The sequence below is a fragment of the Rhinopithecus bieti genome, unplaced genomic scaffold, assembly GCF_001698545.2.
Source record: "Rhinopithecus bieti isolate Rb0 unplaced genomic scaffold, ASM169854v2 scaffold_8309, whole genome shotgun sequence".
Lineage (NCBI taxonomy): Eukaryota > Metazoa > Chordata > Mammalia > Primates > Cercopithecidae > Rhinopithecus > Rhinopithecus bieti.
Window position 1 is genome coordinate 569,111 of NW_016805935.1, and position 19,390 is coordinate 588,500.

General features: G+C 40.9%; 1 protein-coding gene across 2 annotated transcripts in view; it reads right to left on the reverse strand.

Annotated features, from left to right (window-relative positions):
• Nucleotides 1-19,390, reverse strand: part of KDM1B (lysine demethylase 1B) — a 77,343-nt gene that overhangs the window by 53,469 nt on the left and 4,484 nt on the right. For both annotated transcript variants that reach the window (XM_017874257.1, XM_017874256.1), the window contains exons 3-7: nt 16,530-16,629; nt 15,039-15,166; nt 13,556-13,645; nt 9,749-9,860; nt 4,669-4,785 (exon numbers count right to left, since the gene is read on the reverse strand). In XM_017874257.1, coding sequence (XP_017729746.1) covers nt 4,669-4,785; nt 9,749-9,860; nt 13,556-13,645; nt 15,039-15,166; nt 16,530-16,616 — 534 coding nt within the window. In that variant the 5' untranslated portion in view covers nt 16,617-16,629. The remainder of the gene's footprint in view (nt 1-4,668; nt 4,786-9,748; nt 9,861-13,555; nt 13,646-15,038; nt 15,167-16,529; nt 16,630-19,390) is intronic.

Below are 19,390 nucleotides of genomic sequence, written 5' to 3' on the forward strand. Positions count from 1 at the left end.
AAAAAAAAAAAAAAAAAAAAAAAAAAAAAAAAAAAAAAAAAAAAACAACTTTATTTACAAAACAGGTATGGTGCCAGGAGCAGGAAGGAGCATGGCTATGTCCCAATTAAAACCGTATTTACAAAACAGGTGTGGTGCCAGGTGCGGTGGCTCACGCCTGTAATCCCAGCACTTTTGGAGGCTAGGAAGGGAGGATCACTTGAGGCCAAGAGTTCAAGACCAGTCTGGGCAATACAGCAAGACCGTGACACTACAGAAAATTTTAAAAATTAAAAATAAAATAAAATAAACCAAACCCAAGCCTAGCAGAAGAAAGGAAATAACCAAGATCAAAGCAGAACTAAATGAAATTGAAACCAAAAAAATATACAAAAGATAAATGAAACAAAAAGCTGGTTCTTTGAAAAGATAAATAAAGTTGATAGACAATTAGCAAGATTAACCAAGAAAAGAAGAGAGAAAATCCAAATAACTTCATTATGAAAAAAAAGAGATATTACAATTGACACCACTGAAATACAAAAGATCATTCAAGGCTACTATGAACACCTTTACACACGTAATCTAGAAAACCTAGAAGACATGGACAAATTCCTGGAAAAAATACAACCCTCCTAGCTTAAATCAGGAGGAATTGGATACCCTGAACAGACCTATAACAAGCAGCGAGATTGAAATGGTAATTAAAAGATTACCAACAAAAAAAAGTCCAGGACCAGATGGATTCACAGCAGAATTCTACCAGACATTCGAAGAATTGGTACCAATCCTTCTGACACTATTCCACAAGACAGAGAAAGAAGGAACCCTCCCTAATTCATTTTATGAAGCCAGCATCACCCCAATACCAAAACCAGGAAAGGACATAACCAAAAACGAAAACTACAGACCAATATTCCTGATGAACACAGACACTAACAAGATACTAGCTAACGCAGACGCTTAACAACATACTAGCTAACCGGATCCAACAACGTATCAAACAAAATCCACCATGATCAAGTGGGTTTCATACCAGAGATGCAGGGATGGTTTAACATATGCAAGTCAATAAATGTGATATACCACATAATTAAAAACAAAAATCACACTATCATCTCAATAGATGCAGAAAAAGCACTGGACAAAATCCAGCATCCTTTTATGATTAAAACTCTCAGCAAAATTGGCATACAAGGGACATACTTCAATGTAATGAAAGCCATCTATGACAAACCCAGAGCCAACATAATACTGAATGGGGAAGAGTTGAAAGCATTCCCTCTGAGAACTGGACAAAACAAGGATGCCCACTCTCACCATTCCTCTTCAACACAGTACTGGAAGTCCTGGCCAGAGCAATCAGACAAGAGAAAGAGATAAAGGGCATCCAAATTGATAAAGAGGAAGTCAAACTGTCACTGTTTGCTGACAATATGATTGTTCACCCCGAAAACCCTAAGGACTCTTCCAGAAGGCTCCTAGATCTGATAAAAGAAGTCAGCAAAGTTTCCAGATACAAGATTAACGTACACAAATCAGTAGCTCTTCTATACACCAATAGTGACCAAGCAGACAGTCAAATCAAGAACTCAACCCCTTTACCAATAGCTGCAAAATAAAATAAAATACTTAGGAATAAACCTAACCAAGGAGTCGAAAGACCTCTACAAAGAAAACTACAAAATACTGCTGGAAGAAATCACAGATGACACAAACAAATGGAAATACATCCCATGCTCATGAATGGTTAGAATCAATGTTGTAAAAATGACCATATTGTCAAAAGCAATCTAAAAATTAAAAGTGATCCCCATCAAAATACTACTGTCATTCATCACAGAATTAGAAAAAATTCTAAAACTCACATGGAACCAAAACAGAGCCCGCATAGCCAAAGCAAGACAAAGCAAAAGAACAAATTCGGAGGCACCGCACTACCTGATTTCAAACTATACTATAAGGCCATAGTCACCAAAACAGCATGGTACTGGTATAAAAATAGGCACACAGACGAGTTAAACAGAACAGAAACCCAGAAATAAACCCAAATACTTAAGAGGCAACTGATCTTCAACAAAGCAAACAATAACAAAGTGGGGAAAAGACACTCTTTTCAACAAATGGTGCTGGGATAATTGGCTAGCCACATTTAGGAGAATGAAACTGGATCCTCATATCTCACCTTACACAAAAATCAACTCAAGATGGATTAAGGACTTAAATCTAGAACCTGAAACTACAAAAATTCTAGAAGACAATACTGGAAAAACCTTTCTAGACACTGGCTTAGGCAAGGATTTCATGACCAAGAACCCAAATGCAAATACAATAAAAACAAAGATAAATAACTGGGACTTTAAAGAGCTTTTGCAAGGCAAAAGGAGCAGTCAGCAGAGTAAACAGACAACCCAGAGAGGGGGAGAAAATCTTCACAACCTATACATCTGACAAAGGACTAATACCCAGAATCTACAAAGAACTCAAATCATTAAGAAACAAACAAACAGTTCCATCAAAAGTGGGCTAAGGACATGAATAGACAATTCTCAAAGAAGATATACAAATGGACAACAAACATATGAAAAAATCCTCAACATCACTAATGATTGGGGAAATGCAAATAAAAACACAATGTGATAGCCCCTTACTTCCGCAAGAATGGCCATAATCAAAAAATCAAAACACAGTAGATGTTGGCATGGATGCAGTGATCAGGGAACACTTCTATACTGCTCGTGGGAATGTAAACTAGTATAGCCACTATGGAAAACAGTGTGGAGATTCCTTAAAGAACTAAATGTAGAACTACCATTTGATCCAGCAATCTCACTACTGGATATCTATCCAGAGGAAAAGAAGTCATTATACAAAAAACATACTTCTACACGCATGTTTATAGTAGCACAGTTCACAATTGCAAAATTGTGGAACCCACCCAAATGCCCATTAATCAATGAGTGGATGAAGAAACTGTGGGGTGTGTGTGTATATACATGTAACACTACAAAATGTTGTAGTATGGTACAACCATGAAAGACATTTGGTAGTTTTGCAAACATTAAACATAAATTTATGATATAATTCACTGATTACCCTCCTTTTTTTCTTTTTTCTTTTTTTAAATGGAGTTTCACTCTTGTGGCCAAGGCTAGAGTGCAACGGCATGATCTCAGCTCACTGCAACCTCTGCCTCCAGGGTTCAAGTGATTCTCCTACCTTAGCCTCCCGAGTAGCTGAGATTACAGGCACATGCCACCACACCCAGCTAAGTTTCTTATTTTTACTAGAGACAGGGTTTCAACATGTTGGCCAGGCTGATCTCAAACTCCTGACCTCAGGTGATCCGCCTGCCTCAGACTACCAAAGTGCTGGGATTTCAGGCATGAGCCACCACACCCAGCCACTCCTAATATATTTTTATTAATAAGAAACAAATACGCCAGGCACAGAAAATAAACTGTACAGTTTATTATTAAATATAATATGTTTATATTTTGAATCCCAGGCTTTTATTGAATCCCAGGCATTATAAAAATATGATGTTTATATTTTGAATCCCAGGTTGAATTTCTCTTATTTGAAATGCTTGGGACCAGAAGCGTTTTGGATTTTGGAATGTTTACAACATACTTACTGGTTGGGCATCCCTAATCTGAAAATCTGAAATGCTCCAACGAACATTTCCTTTGAGGAGAACCTCTGAGCATCATCTCAGTGCTCAAGAAGTTTCAGATTTTGGAGCATTTCAGATTTTCAGACTAGGGTGCTCAACCTGCACCACGAACCACTCCATTGTATGCTTTAAAAGGGTGAATTGTATAATATGTTAATTTTATCTCAATTTCTAGAAACAAAGTATTTTACTTCTGAGATTAAAACGATTCTTTAACATACTGCAGGCACCAGTGGCATTTATGTAGATTAACACCTTTCACGCACCAGGCACTAAGTTTTTAAACAGTAAGTAATTGCCAAATTTCAAAAAAGGCACATTATAACAACGATGGCCAATTCCTAATTGCCAAGCATATCAATTAATCTTTTCTTCCTCACTAATAGGATCCAGTTTTGTTTACTGTTGCCAACATGCTCAGTTGTAAAATATTTTCTTCCTCTGTTCTCATTGTAGTTAGGGAAGCTGCATTTATGGTATCAACATCATTATATAAAAACGCAACAAACCAAACCTAACAAAAAAATTAAAACCACAGTAGCTGCATGATCCTGTTCTGGCCAATGAGATATAAACAGAAATCTACTGATGGAACTTTCAAGGAAGTTCCTGTTTCCCCCAATAAAAGAGGGATAGGCTCAGCTGATACAACCCTCTTACCCTTTGACTGTTCACCCTTTTCTGCTTAGGATTTGGACACATGACTGGTGGTGTAGCAACTACCTTGTGGCCTTGAGGATGGAAGTTAGACTACAGGTGCCTGGAGTGGAAACTACAAAGAGATTTCCTTGGGCAACAAAACCAACCCTGGACAGCCTGTCTTAACTGCTTATAATGACGGAAAAGTAAAATCCTTAATTGGTTAAGTCATTATACTTGGGATTCTATTACATGCATGCAAATACAACCTCGATAGAATGATCAACACAATACATGAAAAACATACACCATTACTATTTGCTGACTACATTAATGTATCAATTAATTCAAAAGCAAAAAGACAGAGAACATACCTTAATAGCAGTATTTGGTTTCATACCACATCGATAAGTCTTGGCTATCTGTGGAGTAAGCTGGATTTCCTTGGTAAGCTGCCTCCATTTTCTACACTCAGGTTTTGTACACTGAACCTAGATGGGAAGTACCAAGTCAAGATGAACAAGTGAGCTAATCTTCAGTTACCATTTCTATTCTCCACCACCTGGTCATCTTCTCCAACCTGCTGGCAATCCTAAGTATTTTTTCTCCTCCTTGCATCACCACCATCCATATAATCCACTTTCACCTCATTAGGATAATTTCTGCTTTAATACTTTCTCAGGGTGAGGAAAGTGCCAAGGGGATCTGAGTCTTGTCAGAAAGGTTTTTTAGGCTGGGCGCAGTGGCTCAAGCCTGTAATCTCAGCACTTTGGGAGGCCGAGGCGGGCAGATCACAAAGTCAGGAGATCCAGACCATCCTGGCTAACACGGTGAAACCCCGTCTCTACTAAAAATACAAAAAGTTAGCTGGGCATGGTGGTGAGTGCCTGTAGTCCCAGCTACTCAGGAGGCTGAGGCAGGAGAATGGCATGAACCCAGGAGGCGGACCCTGCAATGAGCCGAAATCACACTATTACACTCCAGCCTGGGCGACAGAGCGAGACTCAACTCAAAAAAAAAAGAAAGAAAGATTTTCCAGCTCTAACCTAAAGAAACAATCAGGGCCAGGCATGGTGGCTCACACCTGTAATCTCAGCACTTTAGAAGGCTGAGGCGCGCAGACTGCTTAAGCCCGGAAGTTCCAGACTAGCCTGAGCAACATAGTGACATCCCGTCTCTACAAAAAACACAAAAGTAGATGGGTGTGGTGGTTCATGCCTGTAGTCCCAGCTACTCAGGAGACAGGTGAGAGGATGGCTTGAGCCTGGGGAGGTCAAGGCTGCAGTGAGCTGAGATTACACCACTGTGCTCCAGCCTGGGCAACAGACTGAGACTCTGTCTCAAAAAAAAAAAAAAAAGCATAAAATAAACTGAAATTTACTTTCAGTTAGTCAAAAAGTATGCACACTAAATGCAATGTGGTATGCTGCATTGGATCCTAGAACATTAGTGAAGAAACTGATGAAATCCAAATACAATCTACAGTTGTTAGTACTATGCCAAAGTTAATTTCTTACTTTGACAAATAATCATGGTATGTAAGACGATAACGTTAAGGGAAGCTGTATGAAGGATATATGGAAACTCTCTGTACTATCTTAGCAACTCCGTAAATTTAAAACGATGCCAGGCTTGGTGCAGTGTCTTACGCCTGTACTTTGGGAGGCCAAGGCGGGTGGATCACTGAGGTCAGGAGTTCAAGACCAGCCTGGCCAACATGGTGAAACCCCATCTCTACTAAAAATATAACAAAAATTAGCTGGGCGTGGGGGTGTACACCTGTAATCCCAGCTACTCGGGAGGCTGAGGCAGGAGAATCGCTTGAACCTGGGAGGTGAAGGCTGCAGTAAGCTGAGATCGTATCACTGCACCCCAGCCTGGGCAACAGAGCAAAACTCCATCTCAAATAAATAAATAAATAAATAATTTTAAAAAGATGATTCCAAAATAAGGTTTATTTTAAAAGTGGGCAGATACCCATATGCCAAGAATGACGTTAGACACCCTACTTTACACACAAATATTAATTTGAAATTGATAAAATAATACCTAAACATAAGCACTCAAACAACAGAACTCTTAGAAAACAAAGTCAACCTTTATGACCTCGAATTTGGCAATGAATTCTAAGTGATGACACCAAAAGCAACAAAACAAAAACACAGATAAATTGAACTTTCTTAAAATTAAAAACCTTTGGGCACCAATGGGCTCTACCAAAGAAGACAACCTATAGGAAAAAATACTTGCAAATCATAGCTCTAATAAGGGTTTAGTATCCAAAATACATAAAAAGGCCAGGCACGTGGCTCACGCCTGCAATCCCAGAAATTTGGGAAGCTGAGGCAGGCAGATCACCTGAGGTCAGGAGTTTGAGACCTGCCTGGCCAACATGGTGAAAACCCGATCTCTACTAAAATTAGCCAGGCGTGGTGGTGGATGCCTGTAACCCCAGCTACTCGGGAGGCTGAGGCAGAAGAATCGCCTGAACCCGGAAGACGAAGGCTGCAGTGAGCCGAAGATGGCACCACTGCACTGCAGCCTGGGTGACAAGAGCAAAACCGTCTCAAAACAAACAAACAAACAAACAAACAAAATTATATATAATTCTTACAACTCAACTACAAAAAGACAAACAACTTAAAAAGGGCAAAGCAAGACCGGGCGCGGTGGCTCCCATCTGTAATCCCAGCACTTTGGGAGGCCGAGGCAGGCAGATCACCTGATGTCAGGAGTTCAAGACCAGCCTGGCCAACATGGTGAAACTCCGTCTCTACTAAAAATACAAAAATTAGCCCAGGGTGGTGGCGTGCACCTATAATCCCAGCTACTCAGGTGGCAGAGGCAGGAGAATGGCTTGAACCCAGAAGGCAGAGGTTGCAGTGAGCCAAGATCGCACCACTGCACTCCAGTCTGGGCGACAGAGCGAGACTCCATCTCAAAGACAACAAAACAAAAATGGGCAAAGGATAACATATATTTCTCCAAAGATATACAAATGGACAACAAGCACATGAAAGGCTGCATTAGTCATTAGGGAAACACAAATTAAAACCACCATGAGATACCACTTCAAACTCGTGGAGAAATCAGAACCCTCATACACTACAGACAGGAATGAAAAACAGTAGAGCAACTATGGAAAAGAGTTTGAGGTCCCTCAAGAAGTTAAACATATAATTAACAAATACAATCTAGCAATTATATTTCTAGGTACATACCCAAGAATTGCAAGCAGATATTCAAACAAATACTTGTAAAAGAATGTTCACTGCAGCACTATTCACAATTGCTAAATGCTTGAAATGATCTAGATGTCCATCAATAGATGAATGCTTAAAAAAACTGTGGCATATCCATTCGATGGAATATTATTCACCCATAAAAAAGAATGAAGTACTAACACATCCTACAATGGATATGAACCTCAAAAACATTACGTTAGGTGAAAAAGTTCAGATACAGAAAGTCACATGTTGCATGATCCCATTCATATGAAACATCCAAAATAGATAAATCCATAAACACAGAAAGCAAATTAGTGGCCACCAGGAACTGGGGGTAGCAAGAATTAGGGCTTCCCTTGTGGGTGATGAAAATACTCTGGAATTAGATAGGGGCGGTAATTGCATAACATTTTGAATGTACTAAGTGGCACTGCACTGCACACTTTAAAATGATTAACTTTATATGAATTTTACTTCAATGAAAAAAATCTTTAAGCATGCACAAAGCTCAGCATTACTAATAATACTTTTTTAATTAGCAAATTGACCGGGTACAGGGGCTCACGCCTGTAATCCTAACACTTTGAGAGGTTGAAGTAGGAGGATTGCTTGAGTCCAGTAATTTGAGACCAGCCTGGGCAAGATATCGAGCCCTGTCTCTATAAAGAATTAAAAAATTAGCTGGGCATGGTGGTGCACGCAGTAGTCCCAGCTGCCCTGGAGGCTGAGGTGGGAGGATCACTGGAGCCTGGGAGACTGAGGCTGCAATGAGTCGTAATCCCACAACTGCACTCTAGCCTGAGTGACAGAGCAAGACCCCATCTTTAAAAAAAAACTGGGGGTGGTGGCTCATGCCTGTAATCCCAGCACTGTGGGAGGCTGAGGCAGGTGGATCACTTGAGTCTAGGAATTCAAGACCAGCGTGGGCAACATGGTGAAATGCTATCTCTACAAAACATACAAAAGTCAGCTAGGCGTGGTGGCGTGTGCAGAGTCCCAGCTACTAGGGAGGCTGAGGTGGGAGGATCTCTTGAGCCCGGGAGGTGGAGGTTGTAGTGAGCTAAGATTGTGCCACCGCACTCCAGCCTGGGCAACAGAGTGAGACCCTGTTTCAGAAAAAAAAAAATAACGAATCATTTATTAAATGGTGGTATATTTCAACAATATTATGTAATAATGAAAATATATTTTCAAAGAATGACTAAATGAAAAAAGAATATGAAGTCAAATTAATTTTCTTCTTTTTTTGAGACAGAGTCCCACTCTGTCACCAGGCTGGAGTGCAATGGCACAATCTCAGCTCACTGCAACCTCCGCCTTCCAGGTTCAAGCAATTCGCCTGTCTCAGCCTCCCGAGTACCTGGGATTACAGGCGTGTGCCACTTCGCCTGGCTGATTTTTGGATATTTTTAGTAGAGACGGGGTTTCCCCATGTTGGCCAGGATGGTCTTGCTCTCTTGACCTTGTGATCTGCTCACTTCAGCCTCCCAAAGTGCTGCGATTACAGGTGTGAGCCACAGCCCTGGCCCAAATTAATTTTTAAAAAGCTAAATGTTACAAAAATAGTATCTGAAGCCTGATTTTAAACCTAATCAGTACATGTATATAAAGCATGAAATTGTGTTTAAACAGACAAAAATATGAAAAGAAAAAAAGGATTAAAAAGCTATGTACCAAGCTCAGCCAGCTGGTGGTGAGCCTTTAGTTTTTTCTTTTTTAGAACAATTTTTTTTCCTTTTTTTTTTTTTTTTTTGAGACAGCCTCTCACTCTGTCACCCAGGCTGGAGTGTAGTGGTGTCATCACAGCTCACCACAGCCTTCAACTCCTGAGCTCAAGCAATTCCCCCACCTCAACCTGCTGAGTAGATGGGACTACAGACACCTGCCACCACTCCTGGCGACTTGCAAAAAAATTTTTTTGTAAAGATGGGGTCTCACTATGAGATAGGGTCTCACTTTGCCCAGGCTGGGCACAAAGCAACCTTCCCACCTCAGCCTACCAAAGGGCTAGGATTACAAGTATGAGCCTCCACACCCAGCCTAGTTTCCTCTTTCATACTATGTTGAAATATCTGAGCTTTCTATAAAAATAAAAAATATTTGCTTTAATAGTCATAGAAAGAACAACAACCGTAACAAGAGATTTCCTAAACATAGCATTTTCATCCATTCCTCTTGCATTTGGCTCCACAAATACTTCACAGATGGAGAGCACCATTCTCCTTACCCAGTAGGGGAGTTGCTGGTCTGCCATGAAAGCTTTGGGACTAGGTTCAGTTTTGCCATTGCTAGTCCATATTTTTTTCCATGTAGTATATTTGTCATATCCATCCTTGTGGCTGGAAAACAAGAAAAATTAATATATCGCGCTATAAGCAATCAGGTTTTTCAAAACAAGAGGCAGGTTAGTAAATCTTTCGTAACAAACTTAATTAGCCTTGTTATAAAAGTAGAAGAAGTTATTATGGCACCCATAAAACAGGCTGTCAGAAGGGGTATATTCTTGTCAGTTTTAGTATCTAAAACTAAGAAAGGCATAGTATTATTTGAAAGAGAAATTAAATTTTTTAATTTTTTTTCCCCTTGATACACGGTGTTGCTGTGTTGCTCGGGCTGGAGTACAGTGACTGTTCACAGATGCAATCATGAATCACGGTGCACTGCAACCTCGAACTCCTAAGCTCAAGCGATGCTTCTGCCTCAGGCTCCCAAGCAGCTGGAACTGGCTCAGAATACTTTTATACTTTTATTTTATTTTATTTTATTTTTTGAGATAGAGTCTTGCTCTGTCACCCAGGCTGCAGTGCAATGGCACAATCTTGGCTCACTGCAGCCTCCACTTCTTGGGTTCAAGGGATTCTTGTGCCTCAACCTCCCAAGTAGCTGGGATTACAGGCGCCCGCCACCATGCCTGGCTAACTTGTAGAGACGGGGTTTCGTCATGTTGGCCAGGCTGGTCCCGAACTCCTAAACTCAAGTTGTCTGCCCGCCTCAACCTTCCAAAGTGCTGGGATTATAGGTGTGCACCACTGCGCCTGGCCTAGAATATTTTTTAATGTGTGTAGTAAATCCTAGGGCAATCATTAAAAATTGTATCAGTAGATGAAATACAATACAATCATAAAAATGCTCCATTAAAATCACAGAAGGCAGCCAGGCACGGTGGCTCAGGCCTGTAATCCCAGCACTTTGGGAGGCCAAGGTGGGCGGATCACGAAGCCAGGAGATAGAGACCATCCTGGCTAACACGGTGAAACCCCAACTCCACTAAAAATACAAAAAATTAGCCAGGTGTGGTGGGCGCCTGTAGTCCCAGCTACTTGGGAGGCTGAGGCAGAATGGCGTGAACTCGGGAGGCAGAGCTTGCAGTGAGTCGAGACTGCACCACTGCACTCCAGCCTGGGGGAGAGAGCGAGATTCTGTCTCAAAAAAAAAAAAAAAAAAAAAAAAAAAAAAAAAAAAAAAAAAATCAGAGAACGCAGAGCAAGGGGAAAAAGAATAAAATGCACCATATGGAAAACAGCTAGCAAGATATTTTAATCCAGTTATATCAACAATCACTTAAAACATGAATAGCATAAACATACAGATTAAAAGACAGATTGTCAGTGGGATTACAAAAAATATATATGTGTAAACGAGAAATCTCCTCTAGGCTGGGCATGGCGACTCACACCTGTAATCCCAGCACTTTGGGAGGACAAGGTGGGAGGATCACATGAGGCCAGGAGTTTGAGACCAGCCTGGCCAACATGGGGAAATCTAGTCTCCACTAAAAATACAAAAATTAGCTGGGCATGGTGGCGCACACCTGTAATCCCAGCTACTCGGGAGGCTGAGGCACGAGAATCACTTGAACCCAGGAGGCATAGGTTGCAGTGAGCCAAGATCACGCCACTGCACTCCAGCCTGGGCAACAGAGCAAGACCCTGTCTCAAAAGAAAAGAAACTTTACTTTTAATACAACTTTAAATACAAAGACTCAGAAAGGTAAAAAGTAAAGAAACAAAGAAAGGTGTATCATGCTAACATTTAAAAAGCTGAGGCAGCCACATTAATGTGAATAATGAATATTATCAGGGATAAGAAAACAAGGGCTATTACATAAAGGGGTTAATTTTGAGAAAATCCACAACGTTAGAAGTACAATGTCAACAACAGAGTTTAAAAATACATGACAGCCAGGAGTGGTGGCCCCAGCCTATAATCCCAGCACTTTGGGAGGCTGAGGCAGGCAGATCACCCAAGGTCAGGAATTCGAGACCAGCTATGTCAACATGATGAAATCCCGTCCCTTCTAACAATACAAAAACTAGCCAGGTGCAGTGGCACATGCCTGTAATCCCAGCTACCTGAGAGGCTGAGGCAGAAGAATGGCTTGAGGCAGGGCGCAGTGGCTCACGCCTGTAATCCCAGCACTTTGGGAGGCCGAGACGGGCGGATCACGAGGTCAGGAGATCGAGACCATCCTGGCTAATACGGTGAAACCCCGTCTCTACTAAAAAATACAAAAAACTAGCCGGGCGACGAGGCGGGCGCCTGTAGTCCCAGCAACTCGGGAGGCTGAGACAGGAGAATGGCATAAACCCAGGAGGCGGAGCTTGCAGTGAGCTGAGAGCCGGCCACTGCACTCCAGCCTGGGCGGCAGAGCAAGACCCCGTCTAAAAAAAAAAAAAAAAAAAGAAGAAAAGAAGAAGAATGGCTTGAACTCAGGAGGTAGAAGTTATGGTGAGCCAAGATAGCACCACTGCACTCCAGCCTGGGCAACAGAGTGAGACTCCATCTCAAGAAAAAAATACATGAGGTAAAAATGTATAGAACTGAAAGGAAAAATAGACATATCTGCATTATAGTTGGAAATGTTAAGAGACAATTATAATTGCAGACTTTAAGACACTTTTCTTAGTAATTGAAAGATCAGGTAGGAGTAAATCAGAAAGATGTATGTATGTGTGTGTGTGTATGTGTATGTGTGTGTATATGTATATATGACCTGAACTGCACTACCAATCAACTTGGTTTAGCTGACACTGATAGACCCACCTGACAATGGTAAAATACACACTTGTCTCCACTGCACATGGGACATTTACCAAGATACACTGCATTATGGGCCATAAAGCAAACTTTGACAAATTTAAAACGCAGAAATCACACAAAGTATATTCTCAGACCATTACTGAACTAAACTAGAAAGCAGTAACAGAAAAACTGCTGCAAGTGTCCCAAATATTTGGAAATTAAATAATTTACTTCTAAATAACCTATGGATTAAAAAGGAAAACTCAAGAGAAATTAAAAAATATTTTGAACTAAATGAAAATAAAAGTTGTCAAAAGTTGTGAAATATCACAACCTACTTGCAGGGGAATTTATGTCATTTAAAATGTATTTATTGGAAAAGAACCAAGATCTAAAATAAATAATTTCAGCTACTAGCTTACGAAACTAAGTAAGAAAAAATCAAACCTAAGCAAACACGATAAAAAAAATTAGAGCACAAATGAATGAAATTGAAAACAATAAAATAGAATCAATGTCTCCTAGACGTTCCAGAACTTTCAGACTAAAGAAATAACTGTTTCACTGCGTGCAGTGGCTCACGCCTGTAACCCCAGCACTTTGGGAGGCCGAGGCAGTTCATTTGAGCCCAGGAGTTCGAGACCAGCCTGGCCAACAAGGCGAGACCCCGTCTCTACTAAAGAACCCAGGAGTCGGAGATTGCAGTGAGCTGAAATTATGTCTCTACACTGCAGCCTGGGCAAGATTTTTGCCTCAAAAAATAAAAAAATAAAAAAAAATAACTATTTCATGGCAGGTATTTTTTGATCCCTGAGTGTGCACACACATAAACATGCACACACACAAACTACAACATCAAAGTTCTTGTCCAAGTTATAGTCATCGCAGGCCTGGCTGAAAGAGCTGAATAATTCAGTAAGCCTGGGGACTAAGCTTTAATCAGCTGACAACACGCACTGCCCCTGCCACAGTCCCCTTCTCCACGGAAATCTCACACAATTAGCGAACATACCTTCTGTAGTAATGGTCAAAGCATTCATTACAGAAATGTTCCCCACAGGAGAGATGATACCATCGGGAGGTGTAGCCATTTTTGGCACATCTGAAAATAGTGAAAAACATATAGCTTTGGTGATGAATAAACATTTCTCCTCCCATTTTTAAAAAAACCATCTTGCAAGCACCATCTATGAACCCATTTTGCGCTATCTCCACTTAGCTCCCTAATGACAGGTGAAACAGGAATGGATTACTAGCAGATAACAACACACAGGGAGGATGCAGGGACTTAGACCATGGGACCTAAGCTAGCTGGCTGCCTGGGGCTTAGCAGTCTTAAGAAGACTCCTTGGGGCAACGATAGGGTTTTATGACACATAAGGGCAGATGCCACTGTGCTTGCTGCTGGCTGCATATGTGGACAGGAGAGAATAACATGGGGCCCAGTACTGAACAGCGAGGGAATCTGGTCAGCTGTAATTTGAACATCAAGCAGGCAATCTGGCAAAGATAACTTGTCAAACAGTTGATAATATAGCAAAAGAATGAAAAATCATGCCACTATGAACACGATCACCGCCACGTCTTTGTGTTTATTTTTATTATTTTATTTATTCATTTATTTTGAGATGGAGTCTCACTCTGCTTCCCAGGCTGGAGTACAGTGGCACAATCTCAGGCTCACTGCAACCTCTGCCTCCTGGGTTCAAGCGATTCTCATGTCTCAGCCTCCCAAGTGGCTGGGATTACAGGCGTCTGCCACTGCACCCAGCTAATTTCTGTATTTTCAGTAGAGACAGGGTTTCACCATGTTGGCCAGGCTGGTCTCGAACTCCTGACCTCAAGTGATCCGCCATTTTGGCCTCTCAAAGTGCTGGGATTACAGGCACGCGCCACCATGCCTGGCCCTCTTCGTGTTTAAAAACAAATAGGATTTGTTTTCTAGATTTTACTGAACCTTAACCCTTAATTAAAGATTTTCCTCTGGAAGTAAAAAAGAAAAAAAAAAAGGTTATACTTGTGTCACCCTCACAATAAAAATGGCAAGGCTGCAGTTAGCTGTAGTTTCTATGAGACCCTTATGTGCATATGGGAAGAAGCGGCACATTACATGAGAGAGAAAAGCACAGTGAAAAGTAAACAAATGCTGGTGTCTACAGAGAGCTCATGAGTTCTCTCTACTGTCCCCCCATGACATACATCATCCCACCCTCAACCCTCGGAGAGGTAGATATGGTTGGCTGGATTTGAGGACACTGTGTTGCAAAGTTGACATGGGTGTGGCCTCTCCCGGTAGGCTAGGGCTAACACAGGGAGGGCCTTGAGAAGGGTGTGGTTTGCCAGATACAAAATGTCTGGGCAATGTCTCTATTATTAGATTAGATGACTTATAGTATCTGTATCTATCTTTAGCAAAACTATCTTCAAGGATGATGTTCCCACAAAGAACTTCTCACAAGCAGAAATGGGAGGTCAAGACACACATCTAAACAGACCTTTCAGAAGCACTTGCAAAGCACACAGGACATGTTGCTGTACAGCCTGCCTTTTCACATTTCCTGTACTTCTTCTCTGACCCACCATCTTCATCCTCATCTGTTGTCTCTGTTGCTTTCTTCTTCGCCTAAGGGAGTCACAGCTGACGTCAAAATTTCACTGATGATGGCAAAATGACTAAGGATGAAGGTTCACTACTGAAATCACATCTGACTTCTAAACATGAAGGTGAAAAACATCCTGGCAGTAGGTTAGGGTTGACAATACAGCAATTTCCTGGTGACTGCACTGTGCAAGTAATTTACTAACTTGCTAGAGATAGAGAATTAGCATTTTAACAACAGATGTCTAAGCAAATAACTAAATTCATATGAGTCTTTCTTAGAAAAAAGTGACATCAGCTGGGTGTGGTGGCTCATGCCTGTAATCCCCAGCACTTTGGGTGGCTGAGATGGATCACTTAAGCTCAGGAGTCCAAGACCAGCCTCGGCAACATACCGAGACCCTGTCTCTACTAAAAATAAAAACAAAATCAACCAGACATTGTGGCACACACGATTGTGCCACTGTACTCCAGCCTGGGGGACAGAGGAGACTGTCTCAAAAGAAAAGAAAAAAAAAGTGACATGAGTCAAAAAAAAAAGTCATTCCCAATTGAGACTTTTTTTTTCTTTCTTTACTTAGAGCAGTTTATACCCTCTCAGTTTTTGTTTTTTTTTTTTTTTGTTTTTTTTTTTTTTTTTTGAGATGGAGGTCTCGCCCAAGCTGGAGTGCAGTGGTGCAATCTCTGCTCAGTGCAAGCTCCGCCTTCCAGGTTCATGCCATTCTCCTGCCTCAGCCTCCCGAGTAGTTGGGACTACAGACTCCTGCCACCACGCCCAGCTAATTTTTTGTATATTTAGTAGATAAGGGGTTTCACCATGTTAGCCAGGATGGTCTTGATCTCCTGACCTCATGATCCACCCGCCTCGGCCTCCCAAAGTCCTGGGACAGGCATGAGCCACCGTGCCCAGCCCTCTCTCAGTAATTTAAATAAAAAGCTAGAAAAATCATAGAGAACGAATTACATTCCTCAATTTTTTCTTTCAAAAGAACAAAAGCCCTACCCAAAAAGCCCTATACATAACCCTCCAATAGCACTCAACCAACTACAAGCTGAAGTCCAAATTCCTATGAATGACATCCAAGCCAGCCATGATCTGGCCCCAGCCTCACATTCTGGAAGCAACCACACAGCCGTGATTCTCTGAACATCCTATGCTGATTCACACTCTACACCTTTATACTTACAGTTCCCTCTGCCAGATAATGCTTCTATTTTCTATATTCTATCATGTTATCACACTGTGTTATGACCATGCTGAGAATTTCTCCACTAGAATATAAGCAATCTGAGGACTGGAGTAGTCTTTTCAACTCTAATTCTCCAGTCCCAATCAGTAATTCTGCATGCTCAAAAAAGGCTTGTTGAATGAATAAATGAACACTACCTGCCTACCGGAGCTCCTCAAAGGAAGGCTATCCGGAGAATGATCAAAAGATGCTTTTTTCTTGGTCCTCCCCCGTGGGGTTGCCATTACATTAAATAATCTGCAAAAGAAAAATCAGAGCATTAAATATTAGCACCAGCAAATATTTTTAACAGTCTGGAGCAAGTTATTACACACTTTAGTAGGTAAGAATGTATATTAGATTGCCTGGATACAAAGTTACAATTTTCTTTTTTTTTCTTTTTTTGAGACGTCTCGCCATGTTGCCCAGGCTAGCCTGGAACTCCTGGGCTGAAGCGATTCTCTCACCTCAGCTCCAAGTAGTGTGACCAATAAACAAATCACACTATGTTTATAAAATTCAATGAGGAAAACTACCTAGTTTTGTCTATGTTCCTCCCCATTTTACCGTGTCTTCTTAGCAGTTCCTGCACTTTGATCTCTTACTATACTTCAAAAAGAAAACTCATGGCCGGGCACAGTGGTTCACGCCTGTAATCCCAGCACTTTGGGAGGCCCAGGCAGGCGGATCACGAGGTCAGGATTTCGAGACGAGTCTGACCAACATTGTGAAATCCCATCTGTACTAAAAATACAAAAATGAGCCAGGTGTGGAGGCATGTGCCTGTACTTCCAGCCACTCAGGAGGCTGGAGCAGGAGAATTGCCTGAACCAGGGAGGCGGAGGTTGCAGTGAGCCAAGATTGCACCACTGCGCTCCAGCCTGGGCAACAGAGCAAGACTCCATCTTAAAAAAAAAAAATAAAAGAAAACTCATTCATTCCTTCTTAGTACAACTCAACAAATAAAAACCAAGAAAACCAACTAGTCACTACTGAATATACAGATCTAAATTCGATAGAAGCACTGGTATCTTCTACTGGAAAAAACTTCCCAAACTAGTCCAATAACAGCATGGTTAAACAAATATTAAGAACCAAAGTCTACAAGAGAAATAATGTGGAGCAGCTATGAAAGATTAAGAGCTAACAGAATTTTTTTCAATTAAATTAGATAAGGAATGAAAAACGCTTAGCATAAGTACTCAGTAATATATAGAATCTATAATTATCATTCATCTCCTTCCACTGGATTTAACTACACATGCACACACTAAATGATACACGAAAAATAAATAGGACATAACTGTGGATAAAGAATTTGAAAATGGAAAAGTAGAACCATGAAATACAAATTCCAGATATATAATCTTAGTCTTGGAGAAAAGCTTTAAGGAGCTTGTAATCCTATTGTTTCATATTTGTGAGCTGTATTAACACTCATAAGAGTATTTTTCATGGATTATTAACATCCTACGGAAAAATTCACTTTGCCATCTACATTGACTCTGGGACATCTTGACATCAATGTTACAGATAATTTTCCTTTGACTTTTTTTTTTTTTTTTTGGTGATGGAGTCTCGCTCTGTTGCCCAGGCTGGAGTGCAGTGGCGTGATCTCGGCTCACTGCAAGCTCCACCTCCCGGGTTCACGCCATTCTCCTGCCTCAGCCTCCCGAGTAGCTGGGACTACAGGCACCCCCCACCATAGGCCTAATTTTTTTTGTATTTTTTAGTAGGGACGGGGTTTCACTGTGTTAGGATGGTCTCAATCTCCTGACCTCGTGATCCGCCTACCTCGGCCTCCCAAAGTGCTGAGATAACAGGTGTGAGCCACTGCAGCCAGACTCCTTTGACTTAATCTTCACTTTTCAGAACCAATAAATATCATGTTAGCTGTGAACACATAATCCCTACATGTTCTGAAATGCATTACAGTCCTTTAAGCATTAAATAAACTGCCATTTAGTTCTACAGCATCTATCACACTGTTGGAGAAAATGCTAATAATGTTAAAAGTACTATCTACCGGCCAGCACCGTGGCTCACGCCTGTAATCCCAGCACTTTGGGAGGCCGAGGCAGGCGGATCACGAGGTCAGGAGATCAAGACCATCCTGGCCAACATGGTGAAACCCCGTCTCTACTAAAATACAAAAAAAAAAAAAAATTAGCCGGGCATGGTGGCGGGCACCTGTAGTCCCAGGTACTCAGGAGGCTGAGGCAGGAGAATGGTGTGAACCCGGGAGGCGGAGCTTGCAGTGAGCTGAGATCGCACCACTGCACTACAGCCTGGCGACAGAGCGAGACTCCGTCTCAAAAAAAAAAATACTATCTACCTATAATTGTTATACCCAAAGAAGGCTTTTGGACTCTATTTTAAACAGGCTGTCCACTCTAACAAATTTCTCCATAGACACATATAAATATGAATTCTTATATATGTATACAAATCTCTACATTTATATATAAAATATACCTGACATTATTCACAACATGAACCATAAATATAGTATATGTAAATATATAATATAGTATTTGTAAATGTATAGCATGTGTAAGTATTATAGCAAAATATCTGAAGTCAAATGTGGGGTTTAGGAACATAAATGAATCAGCCTAGGTTCATGCAACATTTGACCCTGTCACCTGGGAAGGTGTGCATTCTCAAAAGAAAGTATAGTTTCCTGAAATTTCATCAAACATTTAACTCTAACTGAATACTAGAAAATATGTACTTAATGCAACAAAGAATTCAAGAAATAGTTAACAAGGAAATGAAAACATGAGTTATAAAAGCCATTATTAAATCTGAAGGTTTTATGATAGTATATTTTCAACTTTAATTATACAATTGAGGGTTATATGAATCCATTCTAAGAATTTTGACACTTAATGTAATTTATATATTTCCACTTGCTGGGTCCTTAGGTCTTAAAATGAAGAAAAGCTTTTCAGTATATTAAAATGTTTTCCTTTTTGATTTTTCAAATTAATAAACACACCTAAATATAATCAATTGG